The 16552-nt window shown below is 45.9% G+C and overlaps 1 protein-coding gene and 1 long non-coding RNA gene across 2 annotated transcripts in view; both read left to right on the plus strand.

Annotated features, from left to right (window-relative positions):
- LOC140699560 (uncharacterized) overlaps positions 1–16552 on the plus strand; it is a 91516-nt gene that overhangs the window by 1266 nt on the left and 73698 nt on the right. The window contains exon 3 of the mRNA XM_072972212.1: positions 271–349. Within this exon, the coding sequence (XP_072828313.1) occupies positions 271–349 (79 nt within the window). The remainder of the gene's footprint in view (positions 1–270; positions 350–16552) is intronic.
- Positions 6382–16058, plus strand: LOC140699602 (uncharacterized). Its single transcript, XR_012077812.1, has 2 exons — positions 6382–6551; positions 15832–16058. It is a non-coding gene; the product is annotated as an uncharacterized lncRNA (long non-coding RNA).

Consider the following 16552-nt stretch of genomic DNA (forward strand, 5'->3'; position numbering starts at 1 on the left):
CGGTCTTCCTCTCCTTGGCCGCCGACCCGTCCCCACCACTGGGCGGGCTGTGTCCCGGGCGGGCGGGGTCTGCACACCCGGACGGGGCGGGCGGCTTGGGCTGGGGCTGGGGCTGGCCTCCGAGCGGGGCTGCAGCCCGCGTCCCCCACCCCGCTCTCCCTGCCCCGCGACCCCGGGGCTGCCTTCCTCTCCCTTTCCCGATCCCTGAGGTCCAGATTAGCGGCGTGGGCGCTGCTCCCCAGGCTGAGAGCCCGCGGCTGTAACTCCCAGCTTCTCCTGGTGGAGTCGGGAAAAGGGAGCGGCAGTGCTGAGGGAGCTTCTGTCTCCTTGATCAGGATTTCTGCCCCAGGTAAGTACCTTTAACACTTTCAGGTGTTATGATGGCGGTGCTTGTTGATGTCACATGTTTTTATACTGAGAGGGATTACAGTGGTGAAAGCAGGGCTTGGTTCAGTTAAAAATGAGCTGAAGGCATGAGGCTGTCTCATCCTCCATCATTCACTCTCCCAGGGTGAAACGTGAGACCGTCGATCTTAAAAAGATACTTATAGTCCCTAACTAGTCCAGCCCAGCTACTGTGTGTTAACAGGAACAGCACAACCTGAGGCGTTGGAGACCCAGGGACATTGCACTCCTAAAGAGCTCCTGGCAAAATCTGGTTTGTTTTGGTTTTTTTTGTTTGTTTGTTTTAATTAAATTGTGGGACAGACTAGTAGTATAGAGGGAAAAATAATTGGCAAGAAGGATTTTTTCATATAACAGCTTTATTGTGATATTGTTCACACACCATGAAGTCCACCCACTTGAATGTTACAATTCAGCAGCTTTTAGCATATTCACATTTGTGCAACCATTATTATTCCAGAACGTTTTCATCACATCAGAAAGACCAGTTGAAATGCATGACCTATCCACCCCTTCCCAGTGGTGGTTCTAAAGAAGTTTCTTGGCTGTTCCTGACCATAAATTAACTTGTTACATTCCATGAAATATCTGGGAGGAATTCTAATCAGAATTGCAATGAATCTGTCTATCAAAGCAGGAAGAATTAATGTCTTTATGGCATAAACTTCTTCTACACATGAATATATCTGGGACCCTATCTTTTCATCTGTCCAGAGCCAGGCCTATGGGAAATCCTCATTAATTCTTGGGTTTGTGAATGATGAGATTCAATACATCATTAGATGCAACTGTAGCCTTTCACTGAAGAGAAAAGTAACCTCGTAGAAGCCAAGTGATTCTCTGATGGTTAGAATGAGTGACCGCCAGTGCTGGAGTATTCGAGTGGACTTGGTGCTTGCAGAGTTCTCCACCACCTACAGCTAAGGGGATTACCGTGTTCTTTTACTTTTTTTTTTATGGCGTTGCTTTTATTTTTACTTATTATATAAAATTATTTTTTATTGAAGTGTTGTAAATTTACCATGTTAGCTTCAGATGTACAGCAGAGATTCAGTTATAAGCTTATGCATATGTATATAAATGTTTTTCAGATTGTTTTTAGTACAACTCATTACAAGAAATTGAAAATAGTACCCTGTGCTATATAGTAGGTCCTTGTCATTTATTTTATATTTATTAATGTGTATCTGTTAATCCTCCCTTTCCTGCCTGCTAACAACAGTTGGCTTTCTATGTCCATGAGTCTATTTCTAGCAGCACCGTTTTTGCTAGCAATATATGCTGGTTGGCTCTTTTCTGTTTCAGTAGTTCCATCTTATGTGTGGGCGTTTTTCTTCTGGTGGGCCTGTGTGTGGTTTGCACACGTGATAATAGAGATCTGTATTTGGGAGAACTCCAGGCCTCGTGTAGTCCCTCGTATGGAGCGCCCACTGAACTGATGCTTGAACTTGGAAAAAACAGTAAATGTTGGAATTTCCACTATGGTTGAGACTTCCAGGTTTCTATAACCTCTTTAGCCCACCTAAATTTTGGCTGCACCCAATACTGGATAATTTGGTGGAACTTCATGGTATGGTGGTGTAGAGACAGGGCCTTGTATGCTTCTTCTCTTTCCTTTTTCTAACAATCATTTTCCTGGGCCTTCCAGGTACTCCCCCAGAAGGGCCCAGGGCTGGCTTGGTGTTGCACTGAGGCAATATTTGTTAATAAGTCCCTTTCCTCATCTCTTCTGAGCCTCCATTTCCTTCTCTGCACAATGAGGGCTTAGACTAGATAAGTGCTTTTCAGTTTCTTTTAAAGCCATGCTTCCTTTGAGAAACAGAAAATTCAAATCTCTCCTCCCATCACAACCCTTTAGATTTTGACACGTCCTCCAAGGAGTCACATAGCTCTTTGTGGTAAATTGACGTGATTGTGATTCCACATGGCACAGAAAAGACTCTTCAGAGATTTATTGCAGGGAGAGGGCAGGAAAGGGGCAGTATGTCACACTTTCTTGTGTGAGCACTGGAGCAAAGGCTTGGGTTTAAATACAGTGTCTGATGTGGCATCTCTCTAATCTTGCACAATGTGATAAACCTCTATCCCTAGTTTCTTAATGTGTCAAGTTGGGGTGGTAATGTTTTAAGGCTTTTGTGAAACATTATACACATAAGCCATTTGTGTCTCGGTAGATACAAGACCTGCTAGAGAGTCGGAATTTCTTTAAAAATACATATATATTGTCCACATCACTCTGTCTGTGTGTATTTTGAAGTTCCTGGAGGGTGAGGGTTGAGTGTAATGTCCATCGTGGGACAGGTGGCCCATGGGTCTGTGTGCCTCAGATTGCCCCCTCCTCCCCAGTCCTCTTCCTCTCAGTCCAGGATGAAGTTCCCTAGTAGATTTACACACAGGTCTTGTGGAAATGGCTTTTCATTTTATTGTTTCACCAAGGAGGGTTGCCATCATGATCTCTGTGGTCAGGTTTTGGTGACCTGAAGGCTATGCAATTGGGGATTTCTATTTTATAAAAAGAAAAAAAATTACAAATACAAAATTAGACCTAGGTTGGTGGCAGGGGCTTTTGAAAGTGGGGACCATTAGCTTTTTTAGCTTCAGGTGCAGTGGCCTCTGGCCACGAGGACACATCCTCATGCTCTGAATTTGGAGGGACCAGTGGGTTCAGTGGGAATATTTACTGAGTGCATCTCATGGGCTGCGCATTCTCTTATTTGTACTGTGTGTTCCTTATTTGAGATGGTGAGCTGATTTAAACTCAATAGCCTCTTTAAAATAATAGACTTTTTATTTTTAGATGTAATGTAGATTCCCATGTAGTTGTAAGAGATAATATGGAGAGGGCCTATGGACTCTTTGCCCAATTTTCTTTAATAGTTCCATCTTGCAAATTTGGGGTACTATTCATTCGTGACTCACTAACCCTTTTAGGTTTGTGTTATTGCCCTCATTTCTATTTATGAATAAACTGGTGTTGAGAGAAGCACACAGGTCTGCCCAGGTCACCCACGTGGTTAGTGAAGATTTGGGTGGAACGTGGGCATGGCATTTCCAAGCAGTACCATTATGATGGTCTGTGGCAGGGAGCAGCATTCACTTTGCTTGTTTATTCATTCATTCAACAAACATTTATTGAATAAACTCTGTGGGTCAGATGCTTTCATAGGGTTATCTGATTCTTCAGCAGTATGGAGAATCAGGTAATGTTTTCTTTTTCTTTTTTTTTTTAATATGAGAAAAATATCTCTGAGAGGTTATAATCTCCCCAAAGGAAAAATAGCTCATAAATGAGGGATAGTACATTTGTACAGTTCCTTCTTCTTATGCAGGTGGTACCCTAGGCATTTTACATTTGCAAACTTCCATAATCCAGATATATTCTTGTAAGGCAAGAAGTTTTTTTTTTAATTGAAGTATAGTCAAGTTTACAATGTTGTGTCAATTGCAAGGTGGTTTTTTTTGAATTTTGAATGGAGAAAATATTTTTTGAGGGGGTTAATTAAGTTTATTTATTTGTTTCATTTTTCTAAAATGAGGTACTGAGGATTGAGCCTAGGTCCTTGAACATGCTAAGCACGTGCTCTACCACTGAACTGTACCCTCCTCCACAAAGCAAGTTTTCTTACCCATTATTCTGCACCTTAGGAGTTCAAATAAATTGGCGTTGAAATCCAGATATTTTGATCCTACTATGGTTCTTTGCATTATATCCTGCTGAGGGGTGGGGAAGCAGTTCCTTTATTCATTCATTTATTCAGCAGTTTTGAGCACCGACTTTGCATCAGGGCCTGCCTAGGTGCTTGGAAACAGAAAACAAGAAATGATCCTTTTCTGCAGGGGATGGAAGCCTAGACCAAAAGCTGGGTAATGTGATCTGAGCTTCAGTAGCCATGTGCAGATGCTGAGGACAAAATTATCCCCGATTTGCTTGGACTTCCCTTGCCTTCTGGCTGGTGCACATCAGGTCGCCGCATCCCAGTGAGGCCCGCAGCCCACAGCACAGTATGTACATCGATTTACCCTCCCTTCTCGGCAGGGCCTGCAACATGAACACCCCTGACTACGTGCAGTGCGCTGAGGACCACCAGACTCTCCCGATTGTGGTCCAACCCGTGGGGATCATCTTAGAGAATTTCTTTTGCATCTATAATGGAATCTCCTTGGTGAGCCAGATCAGACCGTGCGGCTCCCAGTGGGCACTCTGTATCTACTATAGGTATCTCTATGCGCCCGAGAATGGATGGAGTGACTTCCAGACCCACCGCAATGTCATGGGCCTTGTCACCATTACTGACTGCCTCTTGGCCAAGACCTTCTAGAAGCTCCATGCACAGAGGAGCTGTATGGCACCACGCTCTACGACTCTCAGCTCTTTGTCTTTATGCTGTATGGGGAGGTGGCCGAGCAGCCGCACACCGACGTGGCCTTCAATCTACGAGGACTGCGGGTGGTGGAGAAGAGGATCGAAGACTTCACTGAGTCACTCTTCATCTTGCCCAAGTCCAAGTGGCTGGATGGGGACCCCGAAAATTCTGGGGAGAAGACCCCCCTCCTCTACATCCTATTTGAGAAGGAGGACTTCGTGGGACTGGACACAGACAGCAGGCAAGTCAACCTGAAGGCCGGGCCACCCTGGCTGTGTGACAGATTGCTTCCTTACATCCAGAATGGGATCATCAAGGAGGAGGGCTTTCTTGTAGCCAAGGCGGGAAGGAGGTGTAGCCCGCCGGTTTTCAGACGTTTAAAACTAAATCCGCCTTTGTTTCAGAGAGATCCTTTTAGGGTTAGTGTGGACACTTACTCCCCCTTTTCAGCCAGGACACTTGGGGGGACCCCTGGAGTTGCTGTCCAATAGAGTAGCCACAGCTACTGATGTTAGTAGTGCTGGGGAGGAGGCCGGTCTGAGCTGAGATGTGCTGTAAGTTAAATGCACATCAGACGCTGAAACTTGTCTAGTAAAAAGAATATAAACTATCTTGTTACTTTCTATATTGATTACACGTCAAAATGATAGTATTTTACATACAGTAGAATAAGTAAGGTCTGTTCTTAAAATCAGTTGCTTGGTTTTTTTTTTGTTACATTTTAAACGTGGCAACTGGGAAACGTTATTTACATGACTCTCATTTCATTCCTGTTGGACAGCCTGTCCTGGGACAGTTTCATCCCTTTGCTTATAAATGAGACTCTGAATCCCGAGACGCAGAACGAGGTGCTGGTTGAGCTCAGGGTGGAGCCGATGTCTCCTGCCTCCCAGGCCCAGCACCAGCACGGCTCAGGCCCTCTCCCCTGCCTGACAGCCACCATGCCAAGTTAGGACATCAGAAACACTGCCAGGGGCTTCCGAATTAGCTCCTTACGCAGGGAAAGGCGTGTCACGGTGTATGGGACACAGCAGGGAAACATTCGTCCTCACTTTGTCCCTGTGATTAGGTCAAAGGCCCCACTCTGCCTTGGAAGTGCAGACGATCACTTCTGGGCTGCCTAACCCCTCACCCTCTACTATGTTTCCCTGTGTATCTTTCAAGCTGTCCCTCGGGCAGAAGAGGGTGAGACGTCTTTGCCGAGAGGTGGTCCCCCTTTACTGGGGAGAGTGAGGTGAGCTGTGTCCCCCCGGCCTACGGCCTCGGGCCTTGAGTCTGGAGAGCGCTCATGGCGGTCCCACAGGTGACGGTCGGAGGACATGGTACGTGCTGCCGGGCCCGCTGTGCAGGAGGGGCTCTGTGATTCTCTGTGATTCTAAGGTCAGATTCTACTTTCTTGTTGTTGGTAAGATGGAGGAGAAGATGCCAGAGAATTGATAAAAAGAAAATCCACACCAGTCCTGTGAATGACAGACACAGGGGATCCGTGTCCCACCTGCGTGTGGTGCCTGGCAGGCTCTGGAATAATTTTCACTTCCTCCCCGGACATTCCTCTATGGCTTAAGGAAGAGGAGAGGCATGTCGTGGCCATGATCTGTACTTGTCCTCACAGGGCCCTGTGATCTACATGCCCACACTACACTTCTGCTCCTTGGAGATGAGGTGTCAGGTTTAGGAAACTGGGCACTGCTGAGGGCATAGCTGCCAGAACCGTGCTACACCAAGGCTGGCTCCGTTCACCTCACCTGTCACCTCCTGTTGAGTCCTAAGGCGTCATTCAAGGTAGGTGCATCGGTGCAATGAAAGCAGGGACCTCCTTCACCCCCTGGACAGACTGGTGGGTGATCAGTGGAAGCCTGGAGCCCTGCCCCAGCCCCACGCCAGTGCCTCCTATTTTGTCATAGGAGGCACTGGTGACATTTTTGCTCAGCAACTGCTTGGCTCTGATTCTGCAGAGCCAACAGAGAATGCCAGCTTGTTTTTGCCTTTTGAAGTCTGCCCTTGGGATTTGGCGGAGTAGCTGGATGTGTGCTTAGCCCATAGTGGTTGACACTGTCACCATTGTTTACCCAGAACCTTGTGTACCAGGCATGGCTGCCGGCATCAAAATACAGCAGCGCATTAAACCTCCCTCCTGGTGGGTCTGTCTGTTCTGGTACCATAAGGGCTCAGCCAGCATCTGAACGTCAGTGAGATAACGTGGCCAATGAGCTCGGGTCAAGCACGTTCTCCGCCAGTGACTTTTACTCCATTGTTGCTTTTACTATTACACAGTCATTAATTTTTTAAACAATGCTTTGGTTCAGGAGCAGAACCTAATTCTCCCCTGTTCCTCTTGGTGGGAGTGAGTAAAGTTGTCCAGCTTGAAATGCGACCACATTTTGTAGCTCAAAAGCTGTCTACACGCATCTAGGTGAAGTTTTGGTTTGGGGCGCTGACCACGTTGGGGTCCCCCGGCAGCATCGCTCCCCTCAGGCCCCTGCCTTCCCTGGATCAGGATGTGAGGGTGGGTCTCACCGTCCCTGCGTCCCTGTCCTCATCACACTGACGTAATTTCTTGTAAATGCTGTCAAAGTCATTTTTGTTCTCGTGTGTTTCTAATTTTGGCTGTTCCTCTATTCCTTTTTCTATTTTCCTTTTTCCCTTATACCACCCCGTGAGCATGTTGTTGGGTCTGAAAATGTGGGCTGTGCACACCCTGCATTGGAATAGCCAGATCGCCCTCTGTGCCGTCTCCATCGCTATAAAAAGCAAAAACTTAACAGTTGCCATGATTCGTATATTATCCTAGTCATCTTATTTTCTACTTTTTTGGAATTTTTGCTATGTTAGCACATCACCCACTGGAGTTTGATATCTGTTAAAGTCCTTGCTTTGAGGAACCTGTTAGTTCGTCCTTATATTTGGTAACAAATGCTCTCTTACTAATTTTGTTTATTTGTTTTGAAGAAGTGAGATGCGAATTGATTTAGGCGGCTGCTGAGGGATTTTTTTCATGGAGTATTTAAACTTGGAAAGTCAAATTCTGCAGCACCTTGCTTGATTCTGGCTTTTACACAAACGTGCTCGGCACGAGGTTCCTGGCTGTTGCTGTGTGACGTGCGTGACGGCGCTTCCTGGCCGGCGGTCACTGGTGAGGAAGTGGCCGGCTCGGGGGTGAGCAGCTGCAGGGGACGCTGTTGGAGGAAGCAGTCACCGGTTTTTTGTTTTTTGGTTTTTTTTTTGCATTCACCTTCCCAGTGCCATTTACTTTACTTTGCATTCATAGAGGGGCAGGAGCGGGCCTAAAACCATGCCACTCTTTTGTTCCCTTTATGAGGCTGGTTTTTCTAAGTATCAGGAAAACATTGCCTTGTCCTAAGTAACTGGTTCACTTGGATCTGGTGGACACAGGGACCGCTAAAGGGGACCGTAGCTTCCTCTCTGCTTCAGCCAGTGGGCATTCAGAGCCAGGTCTGTGGTTTGCCTCAGCAGCCGTGCAGGCCTCCCTGCACCGGCCTTTACTTTTACCCCTTTTTGGCAGTAAATAGCTGACTCTGTGTCTGTTGCAGCTGATGTCCACCACTGACGGCCGTGTGGTTATTTTGCGGTAGTGAGTCTCCAACACCCCTGTCAGCCGTGAAGGGACCTTGCATTCTCACCCCGACCCAGGTTCATCTCACCCAGGGAAAGGGCTTGGCCACCACCGTCATGCTGGACATGAGGCCTTGTTTCTCCTTTCATGCTCTGGTCCAAATGTGGACACTTCATCCTTCACTGACTTGGTCTCGCTTGAGACAGTCCAGACTTTCTGAAAGAGTCCATCACATTCTGGGGGGGAACAGAACAGAAGTAAGTGTCGCAAGTAGGAGTCTAGGCTGTCTGGGTTGGCAAATGCAGGCTGGGATCTGTGATGGCCGGTCTGTGCCCTGGAAACTGGCCTTTCCCGTGGCTCCCGAGAGAAAAGGGGTCGGAGCGAGAACAGACTTGCCTGGGTTCCTACCATCCTCATCTGCTCACTGACAGGAGTGTCAGCTAACTAGGAGCTCCCCCAGACCTCGGGCCCTTCAAACCTCAGATCACGGGAGATCCTTGAGTCCTTTTTCTGGTCCTTCTTTGTGAGAATCCAGTGCCTTCTGAGGTGACTGGTAGCAGGAGATGCCTCCCCCTCCAGGGAACTCCCTTCGGAGGACTGTGACTCAGTGCACCTTGCTGTGAGCTTGTGGGTTTCCATCGTGCTCCCTGCAGAACAAGACTTGAGACTGGCTTAGCGACAGAAATAACAAGACTGATTCCAGGGCAGGGCCAGGTGGAGGGAACAGTGGAAATTGAATGTGACCTCAAACACCTAGGTGGGTGCTGGGGCTGTTACTAAAATGGGGAGCCTGGGAGGTACCTGCCAGGAATCGAAGTCTAGAGTAAATGGTGGACATAAGGCCTTTTTTTTTGACATATGGCATTTTTAAGATGCCATTTGTCATCCAAGTTAGGACTTCCAAGAGGCACTCGTGTCTATGAGCCTGGGGCTCAGGTGAAGGAGCCGGACTAGAGATACACATTGGGATTCGTCATTCTTAGCTGGTGTTCACAGCCGTGCAAGTGGATCAGCTCATCTCAAGAGGTGCAGACTGTGTCTGAGGGGGGGCAGGGCTGTGCCTGGTTTGGAGGAAAGCCCGGACCATGCAGCTTTGGTGTGTCAGTCAGTGGCGTTTGTGATTTTCAGAGCAATGGCATTTATCCTTAAGGTTCTGGGGGGTGGGCAGGGCCACACAGGAAGAAATCTGAAGAGAGGGTTTTGGCCACGTGTGCGCGTCTTGGGACGATCCAGAAGCTGCAGGGTCCAGAAGGGGAAACTCCTCAGAAGCTGGAGTCGGAGTGGGGAGTTGGGAGAATGTAGTCACACTCTCCTGTGATGAAGGGAGGGAGGCCTAGGGAGTCCGCACCCTAGCGGACTCTCTTTCCCACGAACAAAAGGCAATCAGACAGAAGATTTGAGGTAAGAAGGGATGGGCGTTGGGAGAGGAGCCAACCTGGAGAACGGTGGTTGAACAATTCTTGAATAGTCTCCCTGAAACATAGAGTTAAAAAAACCCAGACTCTTAAGAATATTGATAGTGACTGGGGAGGAGGCAGTTGTTTTTCTGACCTCCTAAGGGTAAGGTATGTATCCGGGGATATACAGAAGAATCGGGCAGTCTGTTCCTGGGGCTTCACCCTTACCAGGGGGAACAGTGCAAGTTTAAAGGGGGAGAAGGGCAGCGGAGGGAAACTAGCCAGGCCCCGTGTCACGTACCAGTCGGCCGCCCTACTTGCGTGTTGCATTCACATCCATGCCTCCCAAGTGGGCGGTGGCAGCCCCGTTTTGAAGATTGGGAAGCCTCCTCAGAGGTTTAAGGAATTGGTTCATTTAGCAGCTAGTAAATGCTGTAGCAGGATTCCAGCAGGGCCTTGTCAGACTTCAAGGGCATGTTCTCTCTACTAATTCCGGTTGTACCTGAAATGGTGAAGTGAGTCAGTTTCGGAGCCTTTCAGAGAAAGTACGCTTTAAGTGCCTCAGGACTGTTGCACAAAGCTCAGTGTTCTTTCATGGTTCGGAACCACCGCAGTGCTTTTTGCCCCACAGATGTAAGGTCTTACTCCTTTGACGATGGCGTGGTTGTAAATGACATACAGGTGCAAAACCACACTTAGCAGCTTCTGAAGGGAAACTCTCCTGTTCTCCCTTGATCGGCTTTCTTCCACGGGATGTAACTGTGCTGCAGCTAAGGCCTGAGCTTTCCGTATGGAGTGAGGGTTTGATATCCAAATTTAGCATAAAACAGTCAGATGGAGAAAATCGAAGATGACAATATATTTTGGGGTTTCATTAGACAAGACATACTATCTGTTAATGGCTCATAAAGCTAATGAAATTGAGTACAGAACATTACATTTCTTACTTTCTACTGAGAGCTGTCTTCCAACATAAGGTTCTCTGCTTTGGAACTTCAGCTCAGCCACTAGGGCGCCTGTCATTGTGTTGGTGTGATTGCATTTACACAGTGCATGTAATCTGGGCTTCCTTAGCCCCAAACACTCCAGTGCAGAATCATAGGCTGTAGCCATCACTTAGTTATACAAATACTTCTAAAACTATATGATACCAAAAAAAATAAATAAATAAAAATAAAGAGAGAGAGGGAGATTGCCTTTATCAAAGTTCCTTTGGATTTTAACTGCAAAGTGTTGTTGAGCAGCTCTGGTTTCCTTTGGATATGAATATATACATTTCTTTGCATGTAACTTGGATTTCAGGCTTGAACACCAAGCTCTTGTTTTCCATGAGCCACAAAAATCATAGCCAAATGACACACGTATGAAACAGTTTATTCTTTTTATCTGAGACAGAATCCTTGAATTTGGGACTTGAGCTGCGACTTTCCTGTTTGCTCTTCCCACCCCTCTTGTCACCTCACTCCTTTTTCCCACGTGGCCTCCAAGAGGTCATGGTCTCATAAGAGCAGGTGGACAAATACCAGTTGGTCACCAAGCAGTGCTGCTGTAGATGGAGCCCAGCCAAGAGCTAAAGGACATCATCAGGGAGGACTTCCTGGAAGAAATTGGCTCTACATTCAGTTCTGGGGACAGAGTAAGAGTCAGCCAGGGGAAGGAATCAAGAGGGTGACTCAGGTGGCAGGAGCAGCCCGGGTAGAGGCCTGGAGGCTTGTGGGGTGGGGACTCGGGGAGACTGCCCTGTGTGGTCCAGGGTGGTGGGTGACCCTGCTTTGAAGGACACTGGAGAGGGCCTAGGGGTGGAGGGCTTTGGAGGAGCTTGGTTTTTACTAGAACTGACACAGAAGAGGCAGTGAAGGGTGTCAGCAGGAAGTGACCCTTAGGAGAGCAGCTCTGCCTGTCATTTTGAGTCCCACCCCTTCATTCTTTTATTCACAACACACGCAATTCTGAGTGTCTAGGGGAGAGGGGGTGGACCCACAGTAGTAAGCAAAATGTACTTGCTTCTTGAGAGCTTAGCAGTGTCAGAAGTTGACTTAGATTAAAATGTTTTATTAACACAGCAGGGCACCTAATCCAAAGTGCGGAGGTTGGAGGGAAGGAAGACTTCCTTGACAAACAGTTAAAATGAGCCTGGAGGCTAGTGGGAAGTAGCAGCAGGTCACGGGGCCCCTGAGGTCACTGGGGACCTGGTACTGAGGTGAGGATGGACAAGCAGGGTCGGGGGTGGGGCTAGAACTCTACCAGGGAGCCTCTGATGGGTTTGAAGTGGGGGAGATGTAATCAAATTTGTGCTTTGGGAAGGCTGCCTTGGCTGTGTGTGTGTGTGTGTGTGTGTGTAGCGGGGAAGAGGGGGAGGGTGTCACCAACTGGGAGGGTCATTAGAAGACCATTCACAGGCTCGGAGGCCACCAGTGGGAGAGGGGCGTCGGGACTGCTTGGGGACCCCAGGGGCAGAGTGGATGCCGGGTTTCCTTGTGTGGAGGGCTTGTTAGCGGGGTCGCTCTAGCGACACCTTGTGGCTGGAAGTAAACAGATGGAGGCCGCCAGGTGGACTTACCTCTTCTCTCCTTCCCTGCCTTGTGTGATGATCTTAGCTCTGCCAACATATGGAACAGAAGAGCTAAGTTCCAGAGTAGCCCAGGACTTTGCTGGGCTCGTTCAAGTGAGAGCAGATAGGATTTAGGCTTGTGTTGAGATCTGTAAGTTAACTTAGCTAGAAACGTCCTGTCTTTTGGATTTTCATAGGGGTAGTAATTCTTGATAAAGATTGCTTTCTTGGTGAGAGGAAATTTAATACAACTGATGTCTTTCTCAAAAAATATCTTATCTTTTAAGAAATTTAATATTCAAAATAATAGGAATATTTTAAAATGATAAACTAAGGCTTTCGTGTAGTTTCTTTGGTTTCTGAGTTGATGTGTAGGTAGACCCTTTGCATTACATAATAGCACATCTTTGACAGTATTTAAAGAGCTGTTAGTGAGCGCCCCCAATTTGAAAGCATCATTAAAGCTTGCTCTGAAATAGTGAAGTCATATAGGTCTTGTTTGCAGAAGCCAGATATTTGGTTTATAATCTGCAGCATAGCTCCCTTTATAAAATAATAATAGATTCAAAATTAACAAAGTGGAAAATAATTGATTTTTTTTAAAAAATGAAACATAAACTTTCTTGTGCTATTGTTGCAACTGGAAATTTTGAAAAGAAAAATCCTATTGTAATATCATCTAAGTGAAATACATATATGTCTGTCACATTTGAATAGTAACTGCGCAGTGGTTTTCAAAGTCAGGATCATTCCAGCTCAGATACTGGCAGTGATGGTTGCTGGTTTTCAATGGAAGAGCCTAAATTTGCTTTCTTAGCTTTATTCTTTTCTTTTCTTATATTTTCTTTTCTTTTCTTTTCTTCTCTTTTCTTTTCTTTTCTCTCTCTCTCTTTTTTTTTTTTTTGGGGGGGGTAGTGCGAGGGTTGAGTAGTGCTGTGCCAGCATGATTTGGGGGCAATTTGTGGGCAGATGTCGTGCAGCAGCAGTGAGATATTTCCATGCATTTTACTTTCCGGACATCACCAGGGAACATGTGTGGTTTGTGCCTGCAGGATGGGATGCTGCAGGACTCCCTGGTCCATCAATGTTATGTCTTGGAGCTGCTCCGGTCAGTGAATGATTTTCTGTGGCTTGGAGCTAATGTGGTCTGATGCAGATGATCAGATGTGTAACTAAAGTACTGTTACTTGAAATAAGAGAAAAGCTAGCAAAAATGTCTCTAAAATACAGGATGAGGGAGGAGAATTGGCTGAGCTGCTTGCAGTGGGGAATATTCTCAGGTGACTCCCTCACTGTGTCTCCTGTCACTATCCCCCACAGCCCTGCATGGCAGTCCTACTGAAGCAACCATGCACTTTCTCAGAAACGCGCTGAATTTCCTTGTGCCTCTGATTGTTCACTTTATTTTTTGAAAGCACATCTTGCCCTTTGCTTAAATGCCATCCCTGCTAGCCACCACTTACACTCATTCTTCTGGACCTCATCCATATATAGCTGCTGAATGAAAGAACAAAATGTAGTATCTCCATTTAGTGGAATATTATTCAGACATAAGAGTGAATAAAAAAGAAAAAATAAATAAAGGGGAATATGAAAAAAGACATCTGCTCTGGGTAGTCCACCCTGACTGCTCAACCCGGCCTTTTCCCTTTGAAACCCCACCCCTTATACCCCACTCTACTATTTTTGATAGTATTTACCACCTTCTAATAAAGTTTAACATTTTCAAAAAAAAAGAGACATGCTGATACCACTTCAACATGGGAAAGCCTTGATAACAGCACGTTAACTGAAAGGAACCAGACACAAACAGCCACATATTGTTGATTTCAGTGATCTTAGAAATGCCCAGAATTGGCTCATGCAGTGGCAGAGAGCAGATGATGGTTGCAAGGGGCTGGGTGAAGGGGGGTTGTGGAGTGAGTGCTAGTGACAGGGGTGTTCTATTGGGGTGATGAAGTGTTCTGGAAATAGATGTTGGTGAGGGCTGCACAACCGTGAGTGTGCAGAAGACTGCTGAGCGCTGTCTCTGGGAGTGCTTGTTGTTGGGGCGGCTTTATTTTGTTCTCATCCTGTAATGTGAAGGGTCATCTTGTGCTGAGACCATTCAACTCCTGTGAGTGGTAAGGCTAAGAGACTTTGCAGAGTCATGTTTCTTTTTTCCCCCTTGCTGAGTGTAGGCAAAAATGGTTTAAGCCTGAGAAAGTGCTCCATATGCAGAAATGTCTTTCAGTTTTGGCTGGTGTAAAAATCTTGTGAGCTTTTTAATCATTTAGGACAGTCTGTAGGGGGAAACAGCCTGTGAAGCCTGGGTGAGACTTGGAAGAGCCGCGCTACCCTCCCAGACACGGGTGGGGATTTCACCCCCATTCAGGCAGTGAAGGGCCAAGACCCGTGAGAGGAGTTGACAGTCATGAATATTTATGTGTATCCGCTGCTTCATCTTGGATATTAATTTCTAGCTGAGTCATTTTGTGGCAGCAGCCTCATCCTACATCAGGAATTTATAGTATCTGCTCTTTGAGGTGAAGAGCTGACAGACTTGATTATTTAACAGTCTATCTTGTATTGATATCTCAGATTCCTTTGTCAACCGCAAAACAGCAGAAATACAGACGTCCTTTAATGCCGATGTGACCTGGAGCAGGTTTAGTTTCTGTACCTCAGTGACCTTATCTGCGTGTGGGGAAGATGATAACAGTGCTTCCCTCAGAGGGGCTGGTGAGAGGAGACTGAGAAGCACAAGTGGAAGACTTACACGAGATGCTCATGAATGACAAAATTTAGTGCTCTCAGCCTGGTGAGGCCTCAGGGGCAGAGATGTCAGAACAGAGCAGTCCTAGCCGGAGTTCGATCCGCATTGGCAGGTTTTATGATCACTATCACCACTGTGGGTTATCAGGTAGTTTTAAGACTTGGTAATATGAATTCATGAATAATGTTAAAGACTAGACAACTCAGATCCGGTTTACATAGTTCTCAAGATTTCCTGTGAGAAATGGATATTTTTTCCCCATCTTAAATCTGAGTGGATTCTCTAAAAAAATTCTGTAGTCCTCCATCTTTTTCCTTTAATTCTCCTTTTTTTTAAATAAAAGTTTTTAAATGGAGTTACTGGGGACTGAACTGAGGGCCTCATGCGTGCTGAGCACATACTCTCTCAACTGAGGTATACTCTCCCCCATAATTTTTTTAAACTTTACTTTCTTAGTATTCAGAGGTTAGAGGCCTCTAATTCTTTTTTTGGAGACTTGTCCATAAACCGGTAAATCTAAAATTAATGGACAAAATTTGGTTTATTAAAAAAATCATTAGAACTTTTATCAATCCATTCAAAAGGAAATGCTTATTGAGTTAAAATGTTTCTCCTTTATGGTGATTTCTAATTTTTGGTCTAGCTTAACTTATTAAAAGTAATCCTCATCATCATAATGACCAAGCTTGCTGTGAGTGGACACCTACCAAAGGCTAAACTGTTTTTCTCATGTTTTACTTCAAAGCAGGTGTTTGACGGTAGGTATCAATGTCTCCTTTTTGCAGCTGAGGGATTGAGAGGTGGGCAGCTTGTCCCAAATCAAACGCAGCTGGCGGTGCCTAGCTCGGTGCTGGAATCCAGGCTGCACAGGATGCATTCTCAATTTCTCCTCTGATCAGCCTCCCGTTGAGTGGTTTCCCGAACTCCTGTGAGTCCATAAATGACCGATTTTGGCGATCTCAGCCTGATGAGGCCTTCAAAGGAGAGACACCAGTGAGAATGTGAGACAGAGCGGCATAAATTAAAATTGTACATTTTCACAAATGTTGCATTCTCAGGTAATGACTTAAATAGTTTATGTTTTCTTTATATTAGTGCTATGTAAGCACTAAAAACAAAACATTAAAAATGATTATAGTGCAAAATAGGAGTGGGCTTTGAAAGTCCAATCATTGCTAATGATGTTGCTTGTTTTTCTCTAGTGGTGCTTATTGACAGAATAATTTACAATGACTGAATTTGTTTTATGTATGTAGTCTTAGTATGGAGGAAAAGTTTGTCAGTGCATATTGAAAGTAAAATCTTTACTCTTTTCTTTCCTGATGATAAATATGTACGTTGTTTCCATGGCTTAAGTATATTTCCTCATTTGTGAAATTTGAGTGATGCCGTTTACCATGTCTGACTGTGAGAGGTAGACGCCTTGTATACAAAGCATCCAAGAGCTGCTTAGTAAAAATGTGCTGTCACAATGACAGATAGTTTAGAAGGATCAACTGTGAATAC

The sequence above is a fragment of the Vicugna pacos genome, chromosome 11, assembly GCF_048564905.1.
Source record: "Vicugna pacos chromosome 11, VicPac4, whole genome shotgun sequence".
Classification (NCBI taxonomy): domain Eukaryota; kingdom Metazoa; phylum Chordata; class Mammalia; order Artiodactyla; family Camelidae; genus Vicugna; species Vicugna pacos.